At 57.1% G+C, this 20788-nt stretch overlaps 1 protein-coding gene across 1 annotated transcript in view; it reads left to right on the top strand.

Annotated features, from left to right (window-relative positions):
- The window catches only part of Smoc2 (SPARC related modular calcium binding 2), a 145962-nt gene extending 126157 nt beyond the window's left edge, over positions 1 to 19805 (top strand). Inside the window, exons 10-13 of the mRNA XM_027939443.2 lie at positions 7461 to 7563; positions 9462 to 9736; positions 16691 to 16728; positions 18530 to 19805. Coding sequence (XP_027795244.2) covers positions 7461 to 7563; positions 9462 to 9736; positions 16691 to 16728; positions 18530 to 18547 — 434 coding nt within the window. The 3' untranslated portion in view covers positions 18548 to 19805. The remainder of the gene's footprint in view (positions 1 to 7460; positions 7564 to 9461; positions 9737 to 16690; positions 16729 to 18529) is intronic.
- The last annotated feature ends 983 nt before the right edge of the window (positions 19806 to 20788 follow it).

The following is a 20788-nucleotide window of genomic DNA, read 5'->3' as shown; positions in this document are numbered from 1 at the left end:
TGCGCTACTTACGTGCTTCTCGGTGTCACACACAGGGGCCCTCTGGACTCTGGTCTCTGGGTGCTGTTCGCAATCAAGGAGGGCGGCCCTGTGTGGCGGGTCACCTCTGATCACCTCGGCCTCTCTGACAATCGTGTTAGCCCTGACCGTTCCAGAGCTTTCCCTCTGCACGAGACTGCTGTGCTTTTATAAACAGGACTGCATCGTGTTTGGCTGGAGGGATCCGTGACCTTCAGGTGCTCACTGGTGAAGGACACAGCAGCCCCACCGCCTCAAGGGCACTCACAGGACAGCCTTGTGCCAGGGCACCTTGTCAGTCCTTGTTGAGAGAATCGGCTCCCAGGCCCTGGGGTGAGCCTCTGGCTCCTGGGTGGGGTCCCACAGCTCCCTCTAGCTTCCACCTTTAGGCCTGGTTTCCATGGGGTCATCCATCTACCCCGGGTTCCGTGACCCTCTGACCTGGTGCAGCCTCTGGGGATAGGCAGGTCAGTGGCAGGACAGAGGGTCCACAGGGCATGCTCCTGACCTGGAGTGGAGGTCGTGCACTGGGGAGGTCCGTGCACACTGAGCGTGGTGTTAGAGGAGGTCCTGAGGTGGGCAAGGCGCACGCTGTGCTGGGGAGAAGCGCTTTGTCCTCCAGTTCTGCTGGGCGATGGCTGTGGCTGCCTCTAGGTGACCAGCCTCCCTTCCCGACCAGCGCTTCAGGTTCATCAGCCTTTATTCTGTCACCGTTGTAGGTAGAATGGATGGCAAGTTCCGTCCCAGGCAGTTCTGCAGGTCTCCTGGTCTGACACGGCTCCTCTGGTGCCACCTGCCCAGGACTCACTTCAGGTCACTCCTGCAGGCACTTGATGAACACACAGACTTCGCCCACTCGTGAGGCTTGTCCCTCGGGTCAGAGGGCATCTTTGCAGAAAACTGACCCTTGACAGTGAAGCCACGGGGTGCGTTTGCTGTGGGGCAGGAAGAGCACAGCCCAGGAGTGACCCCTGGGCCCCGGAGCCCTTGGTCTTCCAATAACCCCCTGGAGAGTTTCCAGCATGAGGTGCCATCTGGCAGCACGCATGTGCCTTTACCAAGGTGCTGGGGGTCCTTTCCCATCACACCCAGGTGACAGGGGTCCTCTCCCGTCACACCCAGGTCTGGGGGTCCTCTCCTATCACACCCAGGTGACGGGGGTCCTCCCCCAGTCCCACCCAGGTCTAGGGGTCCTCCCCCAGTCCCACCCAGGTCTAGGGGTCCTCTCCCATCACACCCAGGTGACAGGGGTCCTCCCCCAGTCCCACCCAGGTGACAGGGGTCCTCCCCCAGTCCCACCCAGGTGATGGGGGTCCTCTCCCAGTCCCACCCAGGAGCTGGGGGTCCTCTCCCATCACACCCAGGTGACAGGGGTCCTCCCCCAGTCCCATCCAGGTGACGGGGGTCCTCCCCCAGTCCCACCCAGGTCTAGGGGTCCTCCCCCAGTCCCACCCAGGTCTAGGGGTCCTCTCCCATCACACCCAGGTGACAGGGGTCCTCTCCTATCACACCCAGGTGATGGGGGTCCTCTCGCAGTCCCACCCAGGTCTGGGGGTCCTCTCCCATCACACCCAGGTAGGTCCTAGGGGTCCTCTCCCAGTCCCACCCAGGTGACAGGGGTCCTCTCCCAGTCCCACCCAGGTCTAGGGATCCTCCCCCAGTCCCACCCAGGTCTGGGGGTCCTCCCCAAGTCCCACCCAGGTGACAGGGGTCCTCCCCCAGTCCCACCCAGGAGCTGGGGGTCCTCTCCCAGTCCCACCCAGGTGACGGGGGTCCTCCCCCAGTCCCACCCAGGAGATGGGGTCCTCCCCCAGTCCCACCCAGGTCTGGGGGTCCTCCCCAAGTCCCACCCAGGCAGACGTGGGCTGCGTGGTGCTCAGCACAGGTGGACAGCAGCAGCCAACAGCCACTGCCTGGCGTCCCCACCCAGCCTCCCAGCACTGCCTGTAGGGACATGGCCTCTGTGTCAGGCCAGTCAGCCTCTGCTCACCTTTGCCTTCCCTGTCCCAATGTGCTGCTGTAGGTGCTGTCCCCAAGGAGCACTGTGACCATGGTGGAAGACACCAGGTGTGAGATCTGAACTGACGTGGGCCGTTGTGAAGCCCTGCCAGCCGGGGCGCCAGGGCACCCTCAGCGTCACCGGCATGGTGGGGGTGTTGGTGGTGAGGGTGGTCGGGGTTGCAGTGCTGGCATTCCCTGGGCCTGCTGCGGACTGTGGCCGTGGGTGTTGGATCCTGGTCTCCTATCACCTCGCGGGGGCGCAGCACCAGGGGCACCCACACCATGGAGCCACCCCTTCCCATGCCGTGCGTTTTGGGGCACGGCCTGCTGGACGGAGGTCACAGAGTGGCAGGATGGTGTGCCCATCCTGCCCTGTGCAGCAGCTCTGCGGCAGCTGTCCCCAGGCTCAGAAGCCTCGGTGCACTAGTTCATGACAACGCACTGCATGTAGCTAACCACACGCCAACACGGCCGCCTTGGCCAAGAAGAACTGCACTGACGAGGCGTGGGACCCCTGTGTCCACCGACCCTGCAGATGATCACTGGCACAGGCCTCAGTCCTGAGAAAGGGATTGCTGTCTTTGAATGGCAAGACTAAGAAGTTTTTTGACCAGGTTAAGTAGGGTCTCCATGCTGGGCTTCATGCCGAGACCCTGCTTCCTGGTGTGAGCTCAGTGAGCTCTGAGGTCAGGGCTGTAAGGTCAGGGCTGTAAGGTCAGGGGTGTAAGGTCAGGCCTTTGAGGTCAGGGCTGTAAGGTCAGGGCTCTAAGGTTGGGGCTCCAAGGCCAGGGATGTAAGGTCAGGGATGTAAGGTCAGGGATGTAAGGTCAGGGGTGTAAGGTCAGGCCTTTGAGGTCAGGGCTCTAAGGCCAGGATTCTAAGGTCAGGGCTCTAAGGTCGGGGATGTAAGGTCAGGGCTCTAAGGTCGGGGATGTAAGGTCAGGGCTCTAAGGCCAGGGATATAAGGTCAGGGCTCTGAGGTCAGGGCTCTAAGGTCAGGGCTGTAAGGTCAGGGCTCTGAGGTCAGGGCTCTAAGGCCAGGACTCTTAAGGTCAGGGCTCTAAGGTTGGGGCTGTAAGGTCAGGGCTCTGAGGTCAGGGCTCTAAGGTCAGGGCTGTAAGGTCAGGGCTCTGAGGTCAGGGCTGTAAGGTCAGGGCTCTGAGGTCAGGGCTGTAAGGCCAGGACTCTAAGGTCAGGGCTCTAAGGTTGGGGCTGTAAGGTCAGGGCTGTAAGGTCAGGGCTCTAAGGCCAGGGCTGTAAGGTCAGGGCTGTAAGGTCAGGGCTGTAAGGTCAGGGCTGTAAGGTCAGGGCTCTGAGGCCAGGGCTCTAAGGCCAGGGCGTGTCACCATGCTGGCTATGAGCAGCCCTGCCCTTGTGTTCACTGAGGACACTGTTCCAGCAATTTCTCTGCGTTGCCATAAGGGGCTCTGCCGCCTTTGAGGACAGTGGCGGCCAGAGTGTAGGCCAGGCTCGGCAGGAGGCCCAGTCCTGCAGCAAGGCCTTCGGGGCAGGCTGGCAGAGCAGGGCTGGTGGTCATCAGGGGCGTAGGGCTGAGAAGGTCAGGTCAGGGACCTCCACCAGGACTGGCCTGGGCCGAGCCACCATGCCCTTCCAACTGAAGAGACTGAGAGGACGTGCGGTTGGGGCCTGGGCTGCTGGAAGTGGGCAGGTCTGGGAGAACCCAGGCTCCGGCACAGGGGCCGCTCTGAAGGCCGAGGTGCTTCCTCACAGGCCTTTACTGTGGCCACAGGAGCTAAGGTCAAAGTTCACCCAGGATGGGGCGGGTGGGGAGCGAGGGATCTGCGGCCACGCTGCCCACAACGTGGACACCCAATCCACTGGCTCCGTCTGTCGTCATTAGGTCTGCGGATGTCTTCAGCCTTACTATTGAGGTGTCCTCCTGGACCTGACGGCCTGTGCACTGTCACTGTCTCATGACAGCCACGCTGGCCCCCTCCTAAGTAAGGGAGGCTGAGATGCCAGAGAAGCACCCAGGGGTGTTGCCCAGCACAGCCCCTGGGCTCAGAGGCAGGGCAGCTCTGGGTATTCCTCACGTCCAGGGGCTCTGCCAGAGTAGAGCAGGAGACCCCACCCCCAAGTCTGCAATTCTGCCCCACCCTCAGCCAGGTGTGCCACACCTCAGCCCCAGTATGCAGTGCCTCAGCCAGGTGCCCAGGTGTGCCACGTCCTAACTCACATGTGCCACTCCTTATCCAGGTGTGCCACACCCTCAACCAGGTGTGAAATGCCCTTAGCCCAGATGTGTTAGGCCCTCAGCCCAGGTGTGCCACACCCTCATCCAGGTGTGCAATGCCCTCAGCCAGGTGTGCCAGGCCCTTAGCCCAGGTGTGCCACACCACAGTCAGATGTGTCACACCCCAGCTGAGTGTGCAACGCCCTTAGCCAGGTGTGCAATGCCCTCAGCCAGGTGTGCCAGGCCCTCAGCCAGGTGTGCCAAACCTCAGTCACCAGCCACGTGTGCCAGGCCTGTGCAGCAGGCTGCTGAGGGGCCAAATAAAGTGCCAGAGACAGCGTGGGGGTGGGGCTTGCTGGGCAGGGCTGGCGGGAGACCAGGACTGCTGCAAGGAGGGGTCAGTGGAGACGGGCTGGTGGCCAGCTCCCTGTCCCTCACAGTGCTCTGCCAAGCAGTGCCTCCTCTCCATGGTGGCCAGCTGAGCAGATGCCATGGTCCTCTCCGCAGGGCCCCAGCCCAGTGCACTGCTCCCTGAGAGAGGGTTTACATGTTGGGCTGCAGGAGCAGCGACGACGTCATTGTGTGCTCGTCTGACCAGGAGCAACTGCCCTGGCCACCATGCAGGAGGGTAGCTTTGCCAGTAGCGGAACTGGCCCGGGCCCCCAGAGAGCAGTGCCCCTCGAGACGTTGTGCACTAGGCCTGCTCTCCGTGCCCCCCTCGCTCAGGGTGGTCTTTGGGAACAGAAGGAGGTGTTTGGGGACATGGGGCTCACTGTCCCTGCTTTCTTTAGGGGTGATACCCTTTCTTGTCGTATCTTCCCTGGGGCCCTCATGGGCCCTGCAGCCTGTGGCTGCTCCAGTGTGCCCCAGGTAGGAGCTCTTGGGGGGACCCTGCAAGCCGGGGATGCATAGTTGGAGTAGTGGGGACTGAAACCTGGAAATAGACGTCTGTGTGCAGAAGGGCAGCAGGAGAGGTGTGGAGCACAGGCACACGGCGGCACCTCCTCCCGCCCGGCATGGATGCCCTGCTTCTCCTGAGCATGCCTTTGAGGGAGGGTCCTTCACACCCTTGTGACCTGGAGAGTCCCAGCTGAGGCTTCTCGCGGAGGCTCCCTGGAGCAGTTTACCTCCCAGGTGGTCATGTGCAGTGCATCTGTCTCAAAAGGCCGAGAAGGTGCTTGGGGAGAGATGTGCTGCCCTGCACGGGGCCTCTGAATTCCAAGCCATGGCCCAAAGGTGGACACACTGGCCAGGGTCTGGTTTGCAGGGAGACTTGCTAGGAAACACTTCATGCACCTGGTAAAGGCTGCAGAGATTTAGGGTCTTAAAGTCCAAGTTCCAGAAGAAACCTCCCCCCTGTTCAGCTCTCCTCCATGGCTAAGCCCACATAGAACGTTAGGAAGGAAGGCAGAACCGTATGGAAGCCCTCCGGTGCTCCCTGGGGGAAGTGGGGTGCTCAGGACACATCTTCTCACTCCTCTGTGGCCACAGGAGTTCGGGTCGTGAGCTGCTTACTAGAGTGATCTGGAGATTGGGTCAGAGCTAGGAATGGCTCTGAACTTGGTTCAGGAGGCCCTTAGACCCTGGCCCTCCCAATCCCAGAGCCCAGCTTCCCGCTGCCTGGTTTATCCTGAGCCAGGTTCCCAGGACCCTTCTTGGTCCTCCAGGACCCTGCAGTGGCTCAGCTGGACTCCTCTGGTCCTCCATAATCTGTGGTCTGCAGAGGGCACCATGACATCTGCAGGGACCACATCAGACTGTGTCCACATCTTCCAAGGCCCCTGCTTTCCTCAGGTGAGTCCAAACTCCTGTCTGTGACTCATAGGGCCCTGGACATCTTGAGAGGTCCCTCGTGTCTACAAGTCACTGCCTGTGTTCTCTGTCCCTGTGGTCTAGACTCCTTGCTTCCTGACAGCAGCTGGAGAAGCCCAGTGTGCCTCAGAACCAGCGCCTGGGTGCCTGTGGCTCCTGCTGTCCATGCAGTGTCCAGGCTACTCACAGGGCCTCTCCCTGCATCTGGTCTCACCGCATGAGGAGACTGCTCACTGCTCAGGGCCACCCCTCCCTGCCAGGATGGGGTCTGGAGCAGCGGGGTCCTGGGCCGTTGTTGGCAGGGGCAGCCTGGCTCTGTGTGTGAGGAGAACCCAACGTGTGCTGGCTGCTGGACGCAGCACCCGTCCCCTCCCCAGGGAGACCGTCTCCCGTGTCCCTTTAGTCACCCCCCATGGAGTCAAGCCTGGCCTCACTCCCTCTGCATCTCTGCTTCTGTCTCTCCAATGTGGATGTGATCATTGGCCTTCCAGCTTGTCGAGGGGCACGGACACCATTCCCCTGCACTCTGCCTGGCATTGCCCTCTTCAGTCTCTTCTCCTGGGCTGTCTAGCAGCGAGCCTTGCTGGCTCTTCTCTCTGTGGGGAGGGTGTGCCCAGTGAGGGCTGCTCGGGCTGTCCAGCGTGGTTAGGCGGAGGGGCTCCATGATGGTGCCTCCCAGTCGCAGGCTTTGGTAACAGGACGTCGGGAGGAACTCGCTGGAGGGAAAGACCCCAAAGTGGGTGGCTGTCTCTTGGTCCTGAACTCAGGGTGGGGAGAAGGTCTCTGACATGGCAGGACAGAGAGAGGTGTAGGGAATTCCACAGGGGTGAGCAACAGACGGGTCCTTACATGGCACTTGTGTGTAAAATACATTGTGAACAGTGATCTGTAGATAAATGGAACTGCTGGATTACTCCTGGACCCTGGGAACCTATGTGAGGTCAGCTCTGGGGTTTGCTAGTGCTAGCTCCTGTCCCACTGGTGTCCATGTGCAGGTCTGCTCCTGGCAGAAGCTGCAGAGCTTCTCCTGCCCCCTGCGGCTGGCCACAGAGCTGAGGCTGCAGAGTGGACAGTGCCAAGAAGCCTCCTGGGTTAGAGCTCCAGTACCTGGAGAGCTTGGTGTGCGTCCTGACCGTGTCGAGCCTGGCTTGCCTTGTGTAAGACGGGACAGCAAGCTGTGGACTGCTGCGTCCATCAGTGAAATACTGTATGGCTCTTAGTCTCATGTAATTCAGTAAATGTCAAGTATTGCAATCAATAATATCTGATTCAAAATCAAAAGCTGCATATTTCAAAGTGCCTATAAGTGTTAAATTAGCTCATTAACATTAAAGTAGCCCAACATTAGACTTTCTAAGCACTGAGCCATTTCTTTCCATTGTAGAGAAAAACCTGTTAGCCTTTGTGAGTTTTGTCATGTGCCTTTATTTTTCAGGTTGTCCTGGTGCCAAAAAGCATGAATTTTTGACAAGCGTCTTGGATGCACTGTCCACAGACATGGTCCATGCTGTCTCTGACCCCTCCTCCCCATCGGGCAGGTATGCTGTGCTTCCCGCAGAAGCCCTGGAAGTTCAAGGAAGAGCAGATCCTAAGGGTGGGACACCGGGAAGTACTCGGGCCTGAAGGAAGAGCCCTCCAAGGCCAGGAGGCTGCTCGGCAGGTTTCTCTGTGCACCACAGGGGAAGAGACTGGCCCTGCATTTCCAAGGGTCCCTGTGGTGAGGAGGGCCAGGGATAGGAGAGCACTTCTGAATGCCCTCTGTCATGAGACCCCATTTTACAGTTATATATTAGGCTTTAAATCCTTGGAATGAAATGTTTCACTTAAAACTCTCAAAATGTGGTTTACTTATTGTAGAACATGCAGCTCATGAAACTCGCCACCTTCCCAGTTTCCAAGTGTGGTTGAGGGGCAGCAGGTACGGTCACTCCTCTCTGACCCCAAAGGGTCCCCTTGGTATGCTGCACACTTGCCTGGAGCTGAGCCACATTGCCTCCCTGTTCCCTGTGGGAACAAGTGCCTTTCTGTACCCCACGGATGACACAGGAGGATGGAAACTCCCCGTGGGCCGTTGCCACGGCAACCCAAGCATTCTGTATTCTTCCTGACAACTAGCAATACATATTTGTGCATTTTAAGGAAATGTTTCCAGTGGAGAGTCTAACATTTTATTTCCATGGAGTGTCGGTCTTCTCCCCCCTGTCCTCAAGCCCTCAATTTTCTCATCCATCCCGGGTGATGTAAGCTTTTGGTCTCTCAGCAAAAGGACCTTCATTTTCTCTCTGCTACAGACAACTCAGGGGGAAGGCAGTGCTAATGGAAAAGGTCATGACTGGGTAGAAAATTGAATTTAATTAAGCAAAGCGTCACCAAGATTGCAGCTTTACACCTCTTGCTCTTGTAGGAAGGGTTCTCTCGTGGGAGCTGCAGCTGAAGGCCATGGGTGACTTGCTCTCCGAGAAGCTCCTCTGACAGTTGGGAAACTGGTCGACAGTGTCAGCCAGCCAGATTGCCCACTGTTCACACTCAGGGGCAAAGCTCAGCACACCCAGGCAGGGTGGCATGCAGAGCCTGTGGGAGGGCCCGTGGGGTACGCACAACCTCCTCCCTTGTGAGCAGGTGCAGCCTACAGGTCTGACTCGAAGCCAGGCTTCCAAGGCAGCTTTTACCTATTTGTTCCTTAAAATAGCAAACTGCTTTTTAATCCAAGGGAAATTGTCTAGTTGTGCTGAGAGCCACAGCTGAGTTGAAAAGGCCCCTGGCATTTTGCCAATAGTATTGGTTGACAGGCAAGGCATTACTATCTGCCTCGGCCACGACTTTGGAGTTCTTGTGGGGATTCCTGGGGATTCCTGGAGAGTTCCCATTGGTTGGGGAAGTGCAGGAGGAGGGATTTCCGGAGGAGATATTTCCATTGGCTGGTTCCTGGACAAGCCGCGTGGGTTTCGGGAGAGTTCCCGGGGAGCGTGTGTGGAGCGTGCTGGTGGAGTTCAGAAATAAAGTTTGTTCCTGCTTCGGTGGCTCGTGATTTGTGCCCAGCCAGACTGCGGCATAGTTGTAGCCTTAAAAAGCTTTGATTTGGATCTTTCAATACACCTGTTATATGTATGTGTGTTGCTTTATATGATTCAAAAATGATCACATTGAGGGGCCCAGAGGACCTAGGAGGGTGCTGGTGGCTGTTCCTACCCGCCATCAAGGTGCCCAGGCCCAGGACTGGAGCTTTTCTCCCCAAGTACAAGGCCAGGTGCAGGCCTGACGTGCACACGATCACTGTGGCCTCTGTGACTCCAAGCCAACTTGGAGAATTTGCTGGTTAGCTTTTCCTCAGTCTTGTCCATCGGTCTCTGATGTGAGTACCCACAGAGGGGGACACTGGAGGGCTGGGTGGAGACAGTAGGAGCTTCTGCATCCTGACAGGTTGTCTTCCTTCCAGACTCTCAGAACCAGACCCCAGCCACACCCTGGAGGAGCGGGTGGTGCACTGGTACTTCAAGCTGCTCGATAAGAACTCCAGCGGGGACATTGGCAAGAAGGAAATCAAACCCTTCAAGAGATTCCTTCGGAAAAAATCCAAGCCCAAAAAGTGTGTGAAGAAGTTTGTGGAGTACTGTGACGTGAATAACAACAAGGCCATCTCTGTGCAGGAGCTGACGGGCTGCCTGGGCGCCACCAAGGAGGAGGGCAAAGCCAGCACGCGGAAGCGCCACAGTGAGCCTTGCCCATGTCCCCACGCCTGGTGTCAGAGTGTGATGTCCCGTTCATTTCCTGTGTGTGCTGCCAGTGTGAAGCCTGGAGGGTGATGTTATGTGTTGGAGCATGATGTCTATGTGTGTTCACTTCCTGTGTGTCAGAGCATGATGTCTGTGTCCATTTCCTGTCTGCATTTCCTGTGTGTGTGTTCACTTCCTATGTGTCAGAGCATGTCTGTGTTCACTTCCTGTCTGAACTTCCTGTGTTCACTTCCTAGTGTCTACACTCCCTGTGTGTCAGAGTGTAATGTCTGTGTTCACTTCCTGTCTGCACTCCCTGTGTGTTGGATCTTGATGTCTGTGTTCACTTCCTAGTGCCTGCACTCCCTGTGTGTCAGAGTGTAATGTCTGTGTTCACTTCCTGTCTGCACTCCCTGTGTGTTGGATCTTGATGTCTGTGTTTACTTCCTAGTGTCTGCACTCCCTGTGTGTCTGAGTGTGATGTCTGTGTTCACTTCCTAGTGTCTGCACTCCCTGTGTGTCAGAGTGTAATGTCTGTGTTCACTTCCTGTCTGTACTTCCTGTGTGTTGGATCTTGATGTCTGTGTTCACTTCCTAGTGTCTGCACTCCCTGTGTGTCTGAGTGTGATGTCTGTGTTCACTTCCTAGTGTCTGCACTCCCTGTGTGTCAGAGTGTGATGTCTGTGTTCACTTCCTGTCTGCACTCCCTGTGTGTCCGAGTGTGATGTCTGTGTTTACTTCCTAGTGTCTGCACTCCCTGTGTGTCAGAGTGTGATGTCTGTGTTCACTTCCTGTCTGCACTCCCTGTGTGTCCGAGTGTGATGTCTGTGTTTACTTCCTAGTGTCTGCACTCCCTGTGTGTCCGAGTGTGATGTCTGTGTGCTCACTTCCTAAGGTTTATAGACTGCCTCAGGTGAGGGTGTTGAGAAACAGCACATGGTGATTGCAGACCATTGCTGTAGAAATAATAGCGAACTTGGGCAGCAGGCCAGCGGTCAGAACCCCAGAGCCACAGGGTTAGAAGGCTTTTACTGTTCAAATCAGTGGCCAACTCTCCAAATACGTTTTGCCTTTCAAAGTTCAAAGTAGGACTCAGGTGCCATTGGACATAGCTCACCAATCTTGTGAACGGGCTCCAACCAAATGTCCAGGCCAGTGTATGAGCAGAAGACCAGTGTCCAGACCGGCTCTTCCTGTGGCTTAGCAGATTTAGCAGTGGAAGCACCTTCTGCAGTGGGCCTGGCATAAGTAGCGTGCTGTCACGGGCAGCCAGGGAGTCCCAGGAGAGTCGGGTCTCATGTCCTCAGAGGACACACACAGGGAGAAGCCAGGTCTGAGCCCAAGGGCCCCGGCCACACATGTGTGCTGTTGGGGAAAGCCCCTCACTGGGGCAGGCCTGGGTCCTCGTCTGGGCAGGGCCAGTGCTGGGCAGGGTGGGCAGCCGAGCCACATCACGGAGTCTGGTCAGCCTCGGGTCACCCTTGGGAAGGCAGCTGTGCTTGGCTGTTCCCCAGCACGCGTGAGTGGCATCCTCTGTCTCTGTGCCCTCTGGTGTGTAGCAGCACTCTGAGGTGGCTCCTCTGAGCTGAGCTGGGGGTGGGCCCCTGGAAGGCAGTGGGGACACCAGCCTGGAGTTGTCCCCGGTGCTTGCCTTGACTGTCTCAGCGTTTCATGACCAGCTTTGCTTCCACTGGCCTCTCTGTGAGACCGTCTGCTGATTCCTCTGCGAGGATTGGGCATCTCTGCAGCTCCTAGTGCTGTCCGATGTCCTGACCAGGTCTCAGCTAGGACAGGCCAGGTGGCAACCTCAGCTGTCCTCTGCTCTGGCAAGGGGACGGTACTCTGGAGAGGCCCACCCCGCCACGCCTGAGGGGTCAAGGAACAAACCTCATAATTACTTGAGACCTCTGTGTCCATCAAGGACCCTGGCCAGGGTGGCAGGAGCTGTCCTTGAAGCAGACTCTTGGGAGGACAGGAAACCAGCAGGTGTGCGCTACAGAGAGGGACACGGCATGTCCCTGCTGTGCCTGGAGCAGCAGCGGCTCCAACTGAGGCTGTCCACTCAAGGCTGTGTGTCCTCCTGGCCGTGTTATCCTGGCCATGTCCTGGGTGGTGAGGTCACAGGGCAGGGGTCAGTCACCACCGCTTCACCGTGGGCAAGGACGCTCATCACATGAGGACCCGGCACTGTGTCTTGTCTTCTGCAGCTGCTGCCTCAGGACCAGGGCAGGGCAGGGGCGCTTGTCTGCAGTCCCGCCTGCTGTTGGTCCCCTGTCCTCAGCAGTCTGCCTGCCCCCTGCAGACAGCCAGGTGAAGTCCTGGGCACCTGTGCCTGGCTTTGCTATAGGAGCTGCACCCCACCACCTGCTTGTCCTGCGGAGGCCCAGCTGGGGCTCTGGGCTTTTCTGTCCTGCTCCACCTGACTCGACCTGTGACCCGGGACCTGGCTCACTCTCTTTACGCTGGTTGCTGCTTGGGACACTGGAGGCCTAGTGCCACTTTAGGAATAAAGCCCAAGCAGAGCCAGCCTCCAGAGCCCCGAGGACCCACGGAGGATGGAGCGCCTGGCCCCTGCTCTGTAGTGGGTCGCAACCTGTGGAGTCCTTCCCTCGTGGAAGCAGTGCAGAGGCTGTGCGCTGGAGGAGCAGGACACGTGCTGCAGTAAACGGGCCTTCAAGGACCAGAGCTGCTGCCGGGACGGGTTCAGGAGCTGGGGTCCCTGGGGAGTCTCCAGGTGGCTTCTGCAAGGATGCCTCGTCCCCTCAGGACACCCCCCACTGCCCACTCTCCCATTTCTTCTTATCTTTTTTAGTTCCAAGGGTTGAACCCAGGGGCGTTTAACCTCTGAGCCATGCTTCCAGACTTTTTTTATTTTTTATTTTGAGACAGGGTCCTGCTAAGTTGCTGAGGCTGACTGTGAACTTGCAGTCCTCCTGCCTCAGCCTCCCAAGCCTCTGGGAGTACAGGCTTGGCCACTGCGCCCAGCTGTCTGGTTTCTTACAGGGAAGCCAGCAGCTCTCTGTCCTATGCACTGTAAGGCCCCCTCAGCTGTGACCCCTGTCCCTCCAGAACTGCTCGCTGGGGAGTCTGTCTCAGCCTCAGCACTTGGTACAGTCAGAGCACCCATTCCATGCTAACTGCATGATGGGCCTCCAGGGCCAGCGGGCTGTTGTACTCCCAGGCTGGTGACGGTGCATGGGGGACACTTCTGCCCAGCAGGCCATCAGCCCAGGAAGGGTCAAGTGTCCACTGCGGTCAGGGTCAGTCTTGCCATGATACTGGAACCTGCACGTCTGCTCTGGAGTCACTCACCAAAGACATTGGCCTCTGGGGTGGGTTACAGGAGGCAGGTGCAGGGTCTGAGGTCTCACCGTGTGAAGGAAGAGAGTAGAGCATCAAAATGCAAAGTGACAAATGCCCAGCGGTCTGCCAAATGCCAGGTGTGGAGAGGAGAGCACGCACCCAGCCAGGGGCTCTGGGCCCCATGGAGGTCCAAACCCAAGTTCGGCAGCCCAGGGCACTGAGAGGGAGCAGACCCACAGCAGCAGATACAAAAAATCAAAGAGCATCATCCACCCCTGGCCGAGGGCGTCTGCCCACTGACTGGCTTCCGATGGACAAGCTGAGTTCCTAGGGCAGTGTTGGGAAGCTTGTGTGGACAGTTTGGTGGCTGATGTGACTGTCCCACTCTGGCCTGCTGAGGCCGAGGAGGAGCTTGGTTTTGGAAAGTGCTCAGAGTTGGCAGCACCGATGGAGGGCAGCCTGGTGTATAAGCTGGCCGCCCTCGTGGGTCAGGCTGTAGGACAGTGACCACAGATTGTCCCTGGCTCAGGGTCATGCGCCTCCTTCGGGTTTAAAGTGGTGCAGTCGTCCTGTTCCCGGGGGCGGGGGTCCACTCCGCAGGTCCTGGCAGATGCTGTCTCATGGCACTGCTGCCCGGCCTGGGAGGGGACTGGGCGTGGACTGGGCCTCTGCCTGCCCTGTGGAGCTGGGAGAGTGTCAGCCCGTCTCAGTGAGAGCCGAGCGCCTGGGCGCAGACTGGCTGGGGCTGCAGATAGCAAACCTGCTGGTGCCTGCGTGCTGCTCGCTCTCCAGGACGGGCTTTTGTTACTAGAGTGGTGAGAAATCAAGGAAGAGACGTTCCATACACAGGTCTAGAGGTACACGCCCCCCGAGGGTTCTCTTAACACAGGCACTTTCTAAATTAACCCCATTGATTTGAAGCAATCACAGCTGATTTTCATTCAAATTAGTGCCTCTAAGATACATTGGCAAGCTTGATATAAACGATCATATTATAAAAAATACAAAAAGGAAATGATTGTCTGAAAGTTATCATTATAAAGCAAAAAAAAAGATGGATTCATGAAGGATTCAGAAAACAAAGTCAGAAGGTATTCAACTTGATTTCACAGTTCTCAGTCTAGCCTTTGCACAGAAGCTCAGCGATCAGGAGACGCTCATCTCTGACCCAATCATCTTTTTCCACCAAGTGGCCAAGCTGTCTGAGCTGAGCAGCACGGCCAGGGTGCCCAGGCTGGTCCCACCACGCAGGGCCAGAGGCGTAGGCCCCAGATGTCCTGTGTCCCCTCCCTCCCTGTAGTCTGCCTGGACCCCATGTTGATCAGTGGCAGTGCTGGGTATCTGTGTTGATAATTCGCATTCTGTCCCTTGAGATCCTTAAGAACACGTTCTCCTCTCTCCCTGTTTCGCATGGTGCCTTTCCCTTCCCCATCTTAAGTGGAAAGCTGTGCCCGAGGTCATGGATGAAGTCCATACTCTTCATCAGCAGAGCAAGCTTTTTTCTTATACTTATTAACTTTTTCTTCCTGTCACTTACCTTTAATCCATAGCAACCTTGAGTTATGAGGGGGATTGACATTAGCCATAAAGAAAAGCCAAACAAAAACAGACTGTTGCTGAATAGCCACACTGGCCCCAAAGAGAGTCAAAGAATCACTGTAGTACTCTTTGGATTTGAATCATTGGGGAAAAAAAAAATTATTATTTTTCTTTCTAATCTATCTGTCCATCTATCTATTTATCAATCAACCAATCTCTTTTTGTGGTCCTGGGACTAGAATCCAGGGACTCTTTTTCACTGAATGACACCTCCAGCCCTCTTGGATTTTCTATTTTGAGACCAAGTCTTGCTAAGTTGCTGCGGCTAGCCTTTGGACCTCCGGTCTCAGCCTCCCCAGTCACTGGGTTACGGGTATGGCCACTTCACCATGCATTTTTTTTCCTAAAGTAGTCATTTCAGGCAAAGTAAAGCAGAAGAGGAGCAGTGGTTTCCTAGTACTTGGATCATTTTTAAAACCTGTATTTGAGACAAAGAAAACTCCTAATTATTTAATGTTTTTGCAGTTTGCTAAATACACTTGTATTTACCCTTCCACAATGTGTTTCTGTTTGCCCCGATATAGCAAGGAAGATAGGGCAGGAAAACAGAGTCATTGTTTTCCACTTTTTTTTTATCGAGTAGATATGAATCAACAATTAATCGAGGAATTTGGCAGGACAAACATTGCCTTTTATCTGTTGACTAACTGAAGGCTCTTTACTAAGTGCCCCTGTCCAGGACGTTGCCAAAATAGGTCAGAAAATAAGCAGCCCCGCCCCTTCCAGGGCCTACCCCTGGAGCAGAGGAGACCCGTGGGGGCGGCAGGCACCCAGCCTGCGCTTTGTGTAGGAGACACTGGCCAGCGTTCGGGCGAGAGGCCATCAGCCTTCTGGCGAGAGGCCATCCGTGGTTTGGTGGGAAGGACGTGTCCTGACTCCTGTAAGGGGTCCCTGGTTGCCCCCTGGTGCAGGCCCCGGGTGGGGAGGGCTGCACAGGGCGAAGCAGAGGGGTGCCCAAGTGTGGACTCGAGGCTCGGGGTAGGGCCAAGCTGCGCCTGGCCGACAGGACAGCAGGGGGAGTGGCAGGGGTCAGCATGAGGACGCTCTGGCGCTGAGCCAGAGAAGCTCCAGAGCAGCACCAGCCTGTCCCGGAAGGAAGGGGACGACCGTCTGGGGGACGGGGGAGTCTAGTCCTGTTCCCTAGAGTCCCCCACTGCACACCTAAGTGGGGAGCTGGGGGAGAATCTGACTAGGGAGAGAGGGCTGAGGAGGTGCCGCCTGCCCCCAGGGCACCCTCAGGAGTGGTCTAATTTGAAGCCAAGAGGCTGACCTAGCCCACCAGTGAGTGGGTGTAGATACGAAGGAGATGAGGCCCAAGCCCACCAGAGAGCCATCTTCAGTGTCAGGAAGAAGGAAGGAGGAAGGGCAAAGAAAATGGAGAGGGGGGCTGCCCTCCAGGTAGGAGGAAGCCAGGGGAGTGGGAGGGCCGCCCGGAACTGGGAGAAGGAGAGGGTGGCCGTCAGGTGGGCCAGGTGGAGCACTGAGCAAAGATGGGGTCAGGAAGGGGGAGGCAGGAGGACTGCATATGAGAAGCTACCGAGACACACAAGTTGAGGCTCGGAGTGAGAAGGAAGGAGAGACCCAGGTGTTCCCCAGGGTGTGGCCGTGAAGCCAGGAAGGACACAGTGCTTCTCCCTGCAGCTTCGATTTTACCCAGATATTTGGGGGAAATAATTTTGAGACACACATGGTGATTTTTAATGATTTTAAGTGAAACCAAAGATTTCCAGACCTTGTACAGTACATGGCTCAGGGCTTCCTTCGCAGAACCTCGTCTCCTCTGGGAACGTGGGGAAGGTCCTAGAAGAAAGTTCTCTGGGGTCAGTGGACTTGGCCCAGGAATTCAGATTAAATGAAACACTCTTTAGTTGGACCTGAGCACTGTGATGTCAGTGTGCAGAGAGCCTCGCAGCCCGGCTCCTGACCTGCCTGAGGCGTCCCCGTGTCCTTCCACACGGAGCCTGCTGGCCAGCAGCACCTCACTAGAGCAGATGACCTCCCTGAGGTCACCGTGAACCTCCTTTTGTAACGATGTCTCTTTCCCTCCCAGCCCCCAGAGGCAGCACCGAGGGCTCCCCTCCAAGGCAGGTGAGTGTGTCTCTGTTGGAGCTTAATGACCCGCTGGCTCACAGCATGCTGAGATCCGAGGACACCTCTCGGAGCAGCAGAGGAAGGACCTGTCCCTGTGGGCCCGCGCCCCGCCCACCAAGTGCCACCCGAAACCACCAACTTGCTGAATCATTCAGTCACAGATTTTGCCCTCCTTTTATCATTTGAAATTTCAATTATTTAAGGACAATTTCTGAGTCGGCTTGTTCTGTGGAGTGGCTGTTTTCCAGCTGTCCTCTGGGTGCTTGAAGTTTATTTCTTGCATTTTCAGGAGAGGGCAGGAGGAGGACCGAGCGCTGAGCTCCCAGAGGGCTTTCGGCTTCTGCCTGGTGTTTGCAGACGTGTTCTCTGTTTCTGAGTCTCATCTTATAGAGGTTAAGGGATGCCACGTGGTGCCTCTCTCCAGCACCACGTGCGGCAGCCAGGACAGAGCGTTTTCTAGCAGACCTTTGTCCCTCCCTGGAAGGCGGTCCCTTCCCATTTGATATCTGTAGGACACCCTCAGGCAAGCCCCTGGGTTGTAAGTGGGGACCTCCACACGCACCTTGGTTGTAATTTCAAACTGTTTCATTAGGAAAGACTTGTAAGATTCGTTTCACGAATGTTTATGGTCTAACTCTCAAATCCCCCTGCAAATCACCTGCTTGAAAAGCGGCTGCTGGGAAAGCAGGTGTCCAGTGGAGCTCTGGGGCTCCCAAGGACTGCCTTCCTTAGACAATGAAAACCAGCCTGGATCTTCAGCCTTGTCCCAGAGAAAGGAGCTGGAGCAGTGTCCCCGGCTTGGCTCGTCCTGAAGGTGCAGTCTGGCTGTGTCTTCACTAGGGTGGCTGCCGCTGCAGATGCCACCCTGGGAGTAAGGGCTGGGACTTGCCTGTGACACTGTAATTGAAGACCATTGGCATTTCTTTGAGAAACGGAGTGGTGCCGACGACCAAAGCCTGTGGGTGCGTCACCATAGGCAGGACTGTCAAGGCAGGCGTGACAGGCAGACGCAGGAGCTGATAGAGCACACAGCCAGCTCCTTAGTGTGTCCGAGCTGTGGTCAAGCTGAGGCTGAGCCAGGATGCAAGTCTGTCTGCAGTAGCTGGGAAGCGTGCCCAGGGCTCTTGTCATGGTGACTAGTTGAACAAACCCGTCCTTGGCTTGGTGTGCAGTCGAGTTCTCTCTTCTCGCCACCTCCTTAGATCTTTATCAAGGGGAACGAGGGCAACCCGGAAGGTGCCTAAATTTTCAGAGTTTAATGATCCTAAGTAACACAGCAGAAGCCAGGGTGAACTTCGCCTGAAGGGACTGGTCCCCGTGGAGAGGGAGTCCCGGTGGGTGGCTCCTGCTTCCTTCCTCCTCAGTTACTTCAACAGGAAGTTAGGTGCTGACCTTGCAGGAGATCTGCACTGAAATGCTTTTCCAAGTGCATTTCTTGAAAAGGTGAAAAGGAAGATTTAAAAACCAACTGTGGCTTTATCAAATTTGAAGCATAAATTAGCTTATAAAAGCCGTGTGGGTGTGATGGATCTAAGGGAACAGGAGAATCTGCAGAACACCAAGGTATGGCCCCCTTAGAACATCTGAGTCAGTGCTGCTGTCCTCACTGGGTGTTTCTCCTGGCACCCTGGCCGTCTCAGGGGCCAGTGTGAGCGCCGTCCAGGACGCTGTCGTTCCACAGGCCAGCGCTCTTCCCTCCCCGGCCTTCCCTCCTGGGGCCCGTCCATCTCCTTCCCAGGAGGTAGGTCTTGGTCCCGGCAGATGCACACCCTTCACACTCCCCTCTTCTCTTTTTCAGCCGAGGAAGCAAGGATGAGCAGCTGGCCCTTCCGTGGCGGTTTCTAGACATGTGGGAGTCTCCCTCACCAAAGAGCGATTTAAAAACAAGCCCATAGTATTTGCACTTTGTACTTGACATGTAAATCCACTTGGTAGAAACGAGATATTTAAACGGACTGTTTGGATCTGGAATGTGGAAGGCTGGCTTCAGACGAGTCCTCACATACAATGTATGTGTCCTTCGTCCACCGTGGAAACCCGCGCCTGGCGGACAGGAGTTTGGAAAGCACGGAGCTTCTCGGCTCTGCCCGGGGTAGCTGCTGGCAGCCTCCTCCAGGCCCTCTGCAGCCCTGCCTCGGGCTGCCCGCGCTCTTACAGTCCACAGGCGCCAGCCTTGTCCCCTCAGCTGGGGCTTCATAGAAGTGTCACTGAAATGGAGTTCGTAGGTCTTGCCCTTACTGTGCTCGGACTGGCTGTTTCTTGGGATTCTGTGCCGGTCTGTTCATTTCGCTTTCCCGAGGTCTCTCGCACCCGATGAGCCAGGTCACCAGGAAGGACCGGGTCCCCAGGAAGGAGGGCAGAAATGGCTGGGGTGGGGGAGAGCTTTCAAACTTCTTCACCTCCACTTCCAAGCTTCTCTTTGGGTTTTGCCTTGGGCTCAGATAAGTCCAGGCAGGCGGCCTAGAGGGGCCCTTCCTTCAGAAAGGGGACCCAGGCTGTGACTAGGCCACTCCTGCCAGCCTGCTTCTCTGTGCCCCCAGGGTCCCCTGGAAGACAACACTGTCCCTGAACAAATGGCCCCCAGGAGGCATGACGGCAGAGGTGTGGGCAGGGTGTGGACTGGGCCTCAGGAAGGGCTGCGAGTCCTGCTCCGCACACTGCTGAAGGCTCAGGGCAGGGGCCTTGCCAGAGTCCATCTGTGGCACAAGAGGGTCAGCAACTGCGTGCCCACTGTGAGCAGCAGAGTTGGCTCTCATGGCCACTGCCACCCTGGACCTGGCCCTAAGCGAGAGGTGTGAGGCCAGCCAGCTCCGACTTCTGTAGGAGGGCCCTCGTGGCCTGGTCCCCCGCAGGGTCCCGTGCAGTCATGACCCTGAGAGTGTGTGGAGAGGCGTCATGAGGAGTGTGCTTATTGTGCAAAGGCAAAGATCAAGCCGGGAGTCCCAGGCCAGCTCAACGCGCGTCGGCATCGTCTAGGAAACAGCTGTGAGCCTAGTTGTTTTGGATACTCGTTTATATTGCTGAACTTTGAAATTAATCATTTTTCCTAGATTAAAATCAGACATGTGATCAAACTGCATTGAGTCTTGTCTTTCCAACCAACACGACTTGATACTTCTCAATGGGAAAGGTGTGTGCTGACGTGGAGGCAAAGCCAGGCTCTGGGCCGGGAGGCACAGGGCTGAGACGCAGGCCTTGCTTCTGGCCTGGCCTCCCGCGGTGTCCCCCTGCAGCTCAGGGACGCTGCCATGCACCCCGTGGGGGCGGCTGTGTGGGCAGGGTGGATGCACAGGGCTGGCACCCAGGTGTGCTGGGCTTGTCAGCTCCTGGGGAGCCCAGGCTCAGGAGAGGGCTGCAGCCAGAGGCTACGGGACCACAGAAAGGTTCCCTCGTCCTGATGAAAGAGTCACACTGCGTGAAACCCGGAGGGGACACTCCCTTCCAGCTCCCACCTCTCCCAGTTCTCCTCCGGGTGCCTGCCGGGGCTACTCAGGGCTGTGGCCTGCTCCAGCAACCTCGCTCCCTCCTTGCACCTGGAGTGCCGCCCGGGTCAGAGAGGACTGGTCTCTTGACTCAGCCTGAGCTTGGAGTAGGAGGAAGCAGGGCAGACGAGCTGGACGTGCTCTCCGCAGGCAGGGGAGAATGGGAGGCCCGGGCAGGCAGAGGCAGGTCACCCTCTGCTGTGCAGCCTGGCCCCCCGCCAGGGCAGGGACCAGGCTGCAGGGTCGGTGCTGGCAGCTGGGCTCTGGCCTTGGGGACAGTCCTCCACGTCTCGGCATTTGGCTTGTCTCGCACCAAGGTCCCCACAGCAGCACCTTTCTCCCCAGTCCCCAGCCAGTCCTGCCTAGGGCCTGCCTTTCTGCCCACCTGTCTTCCCTGGGCTGCCTGCATTGTGTCAGTAGAGCACAGCTGAAATGCTCTCTCCTCCCAGGGCTGGCGAGGACACCGCTGAGTTGCGGTGTGAGCAGAACCTGTGGCTAGCATGCACAGAAAGGACGTGCTTCCAGACACACGCGTGGCCTATCTAGACCTGCCCTCCTGAGGGGACGTGGCACCC

The sequence above is a fragment of the Marmota flaviventris genome, chromosome 6 (assembly GCF_047511675.1).
Source record: "Marmota flaviventris isolate mMarFla1 chromosome 6, mMarFla1.hap1, whole genome shotgun sequence".
Taxonomy (NCBI): domain Eukaryota; kingdom Metazoa; phylum Chordata; class Mammalia; order Rodentia; family Sciuridae; genus Marmota; species Marmota flaviventris.
Note: the sequence above shows the minus strand (reverse complement) of the source record. Positions and strands in the feature narration are given on the sequence as shown.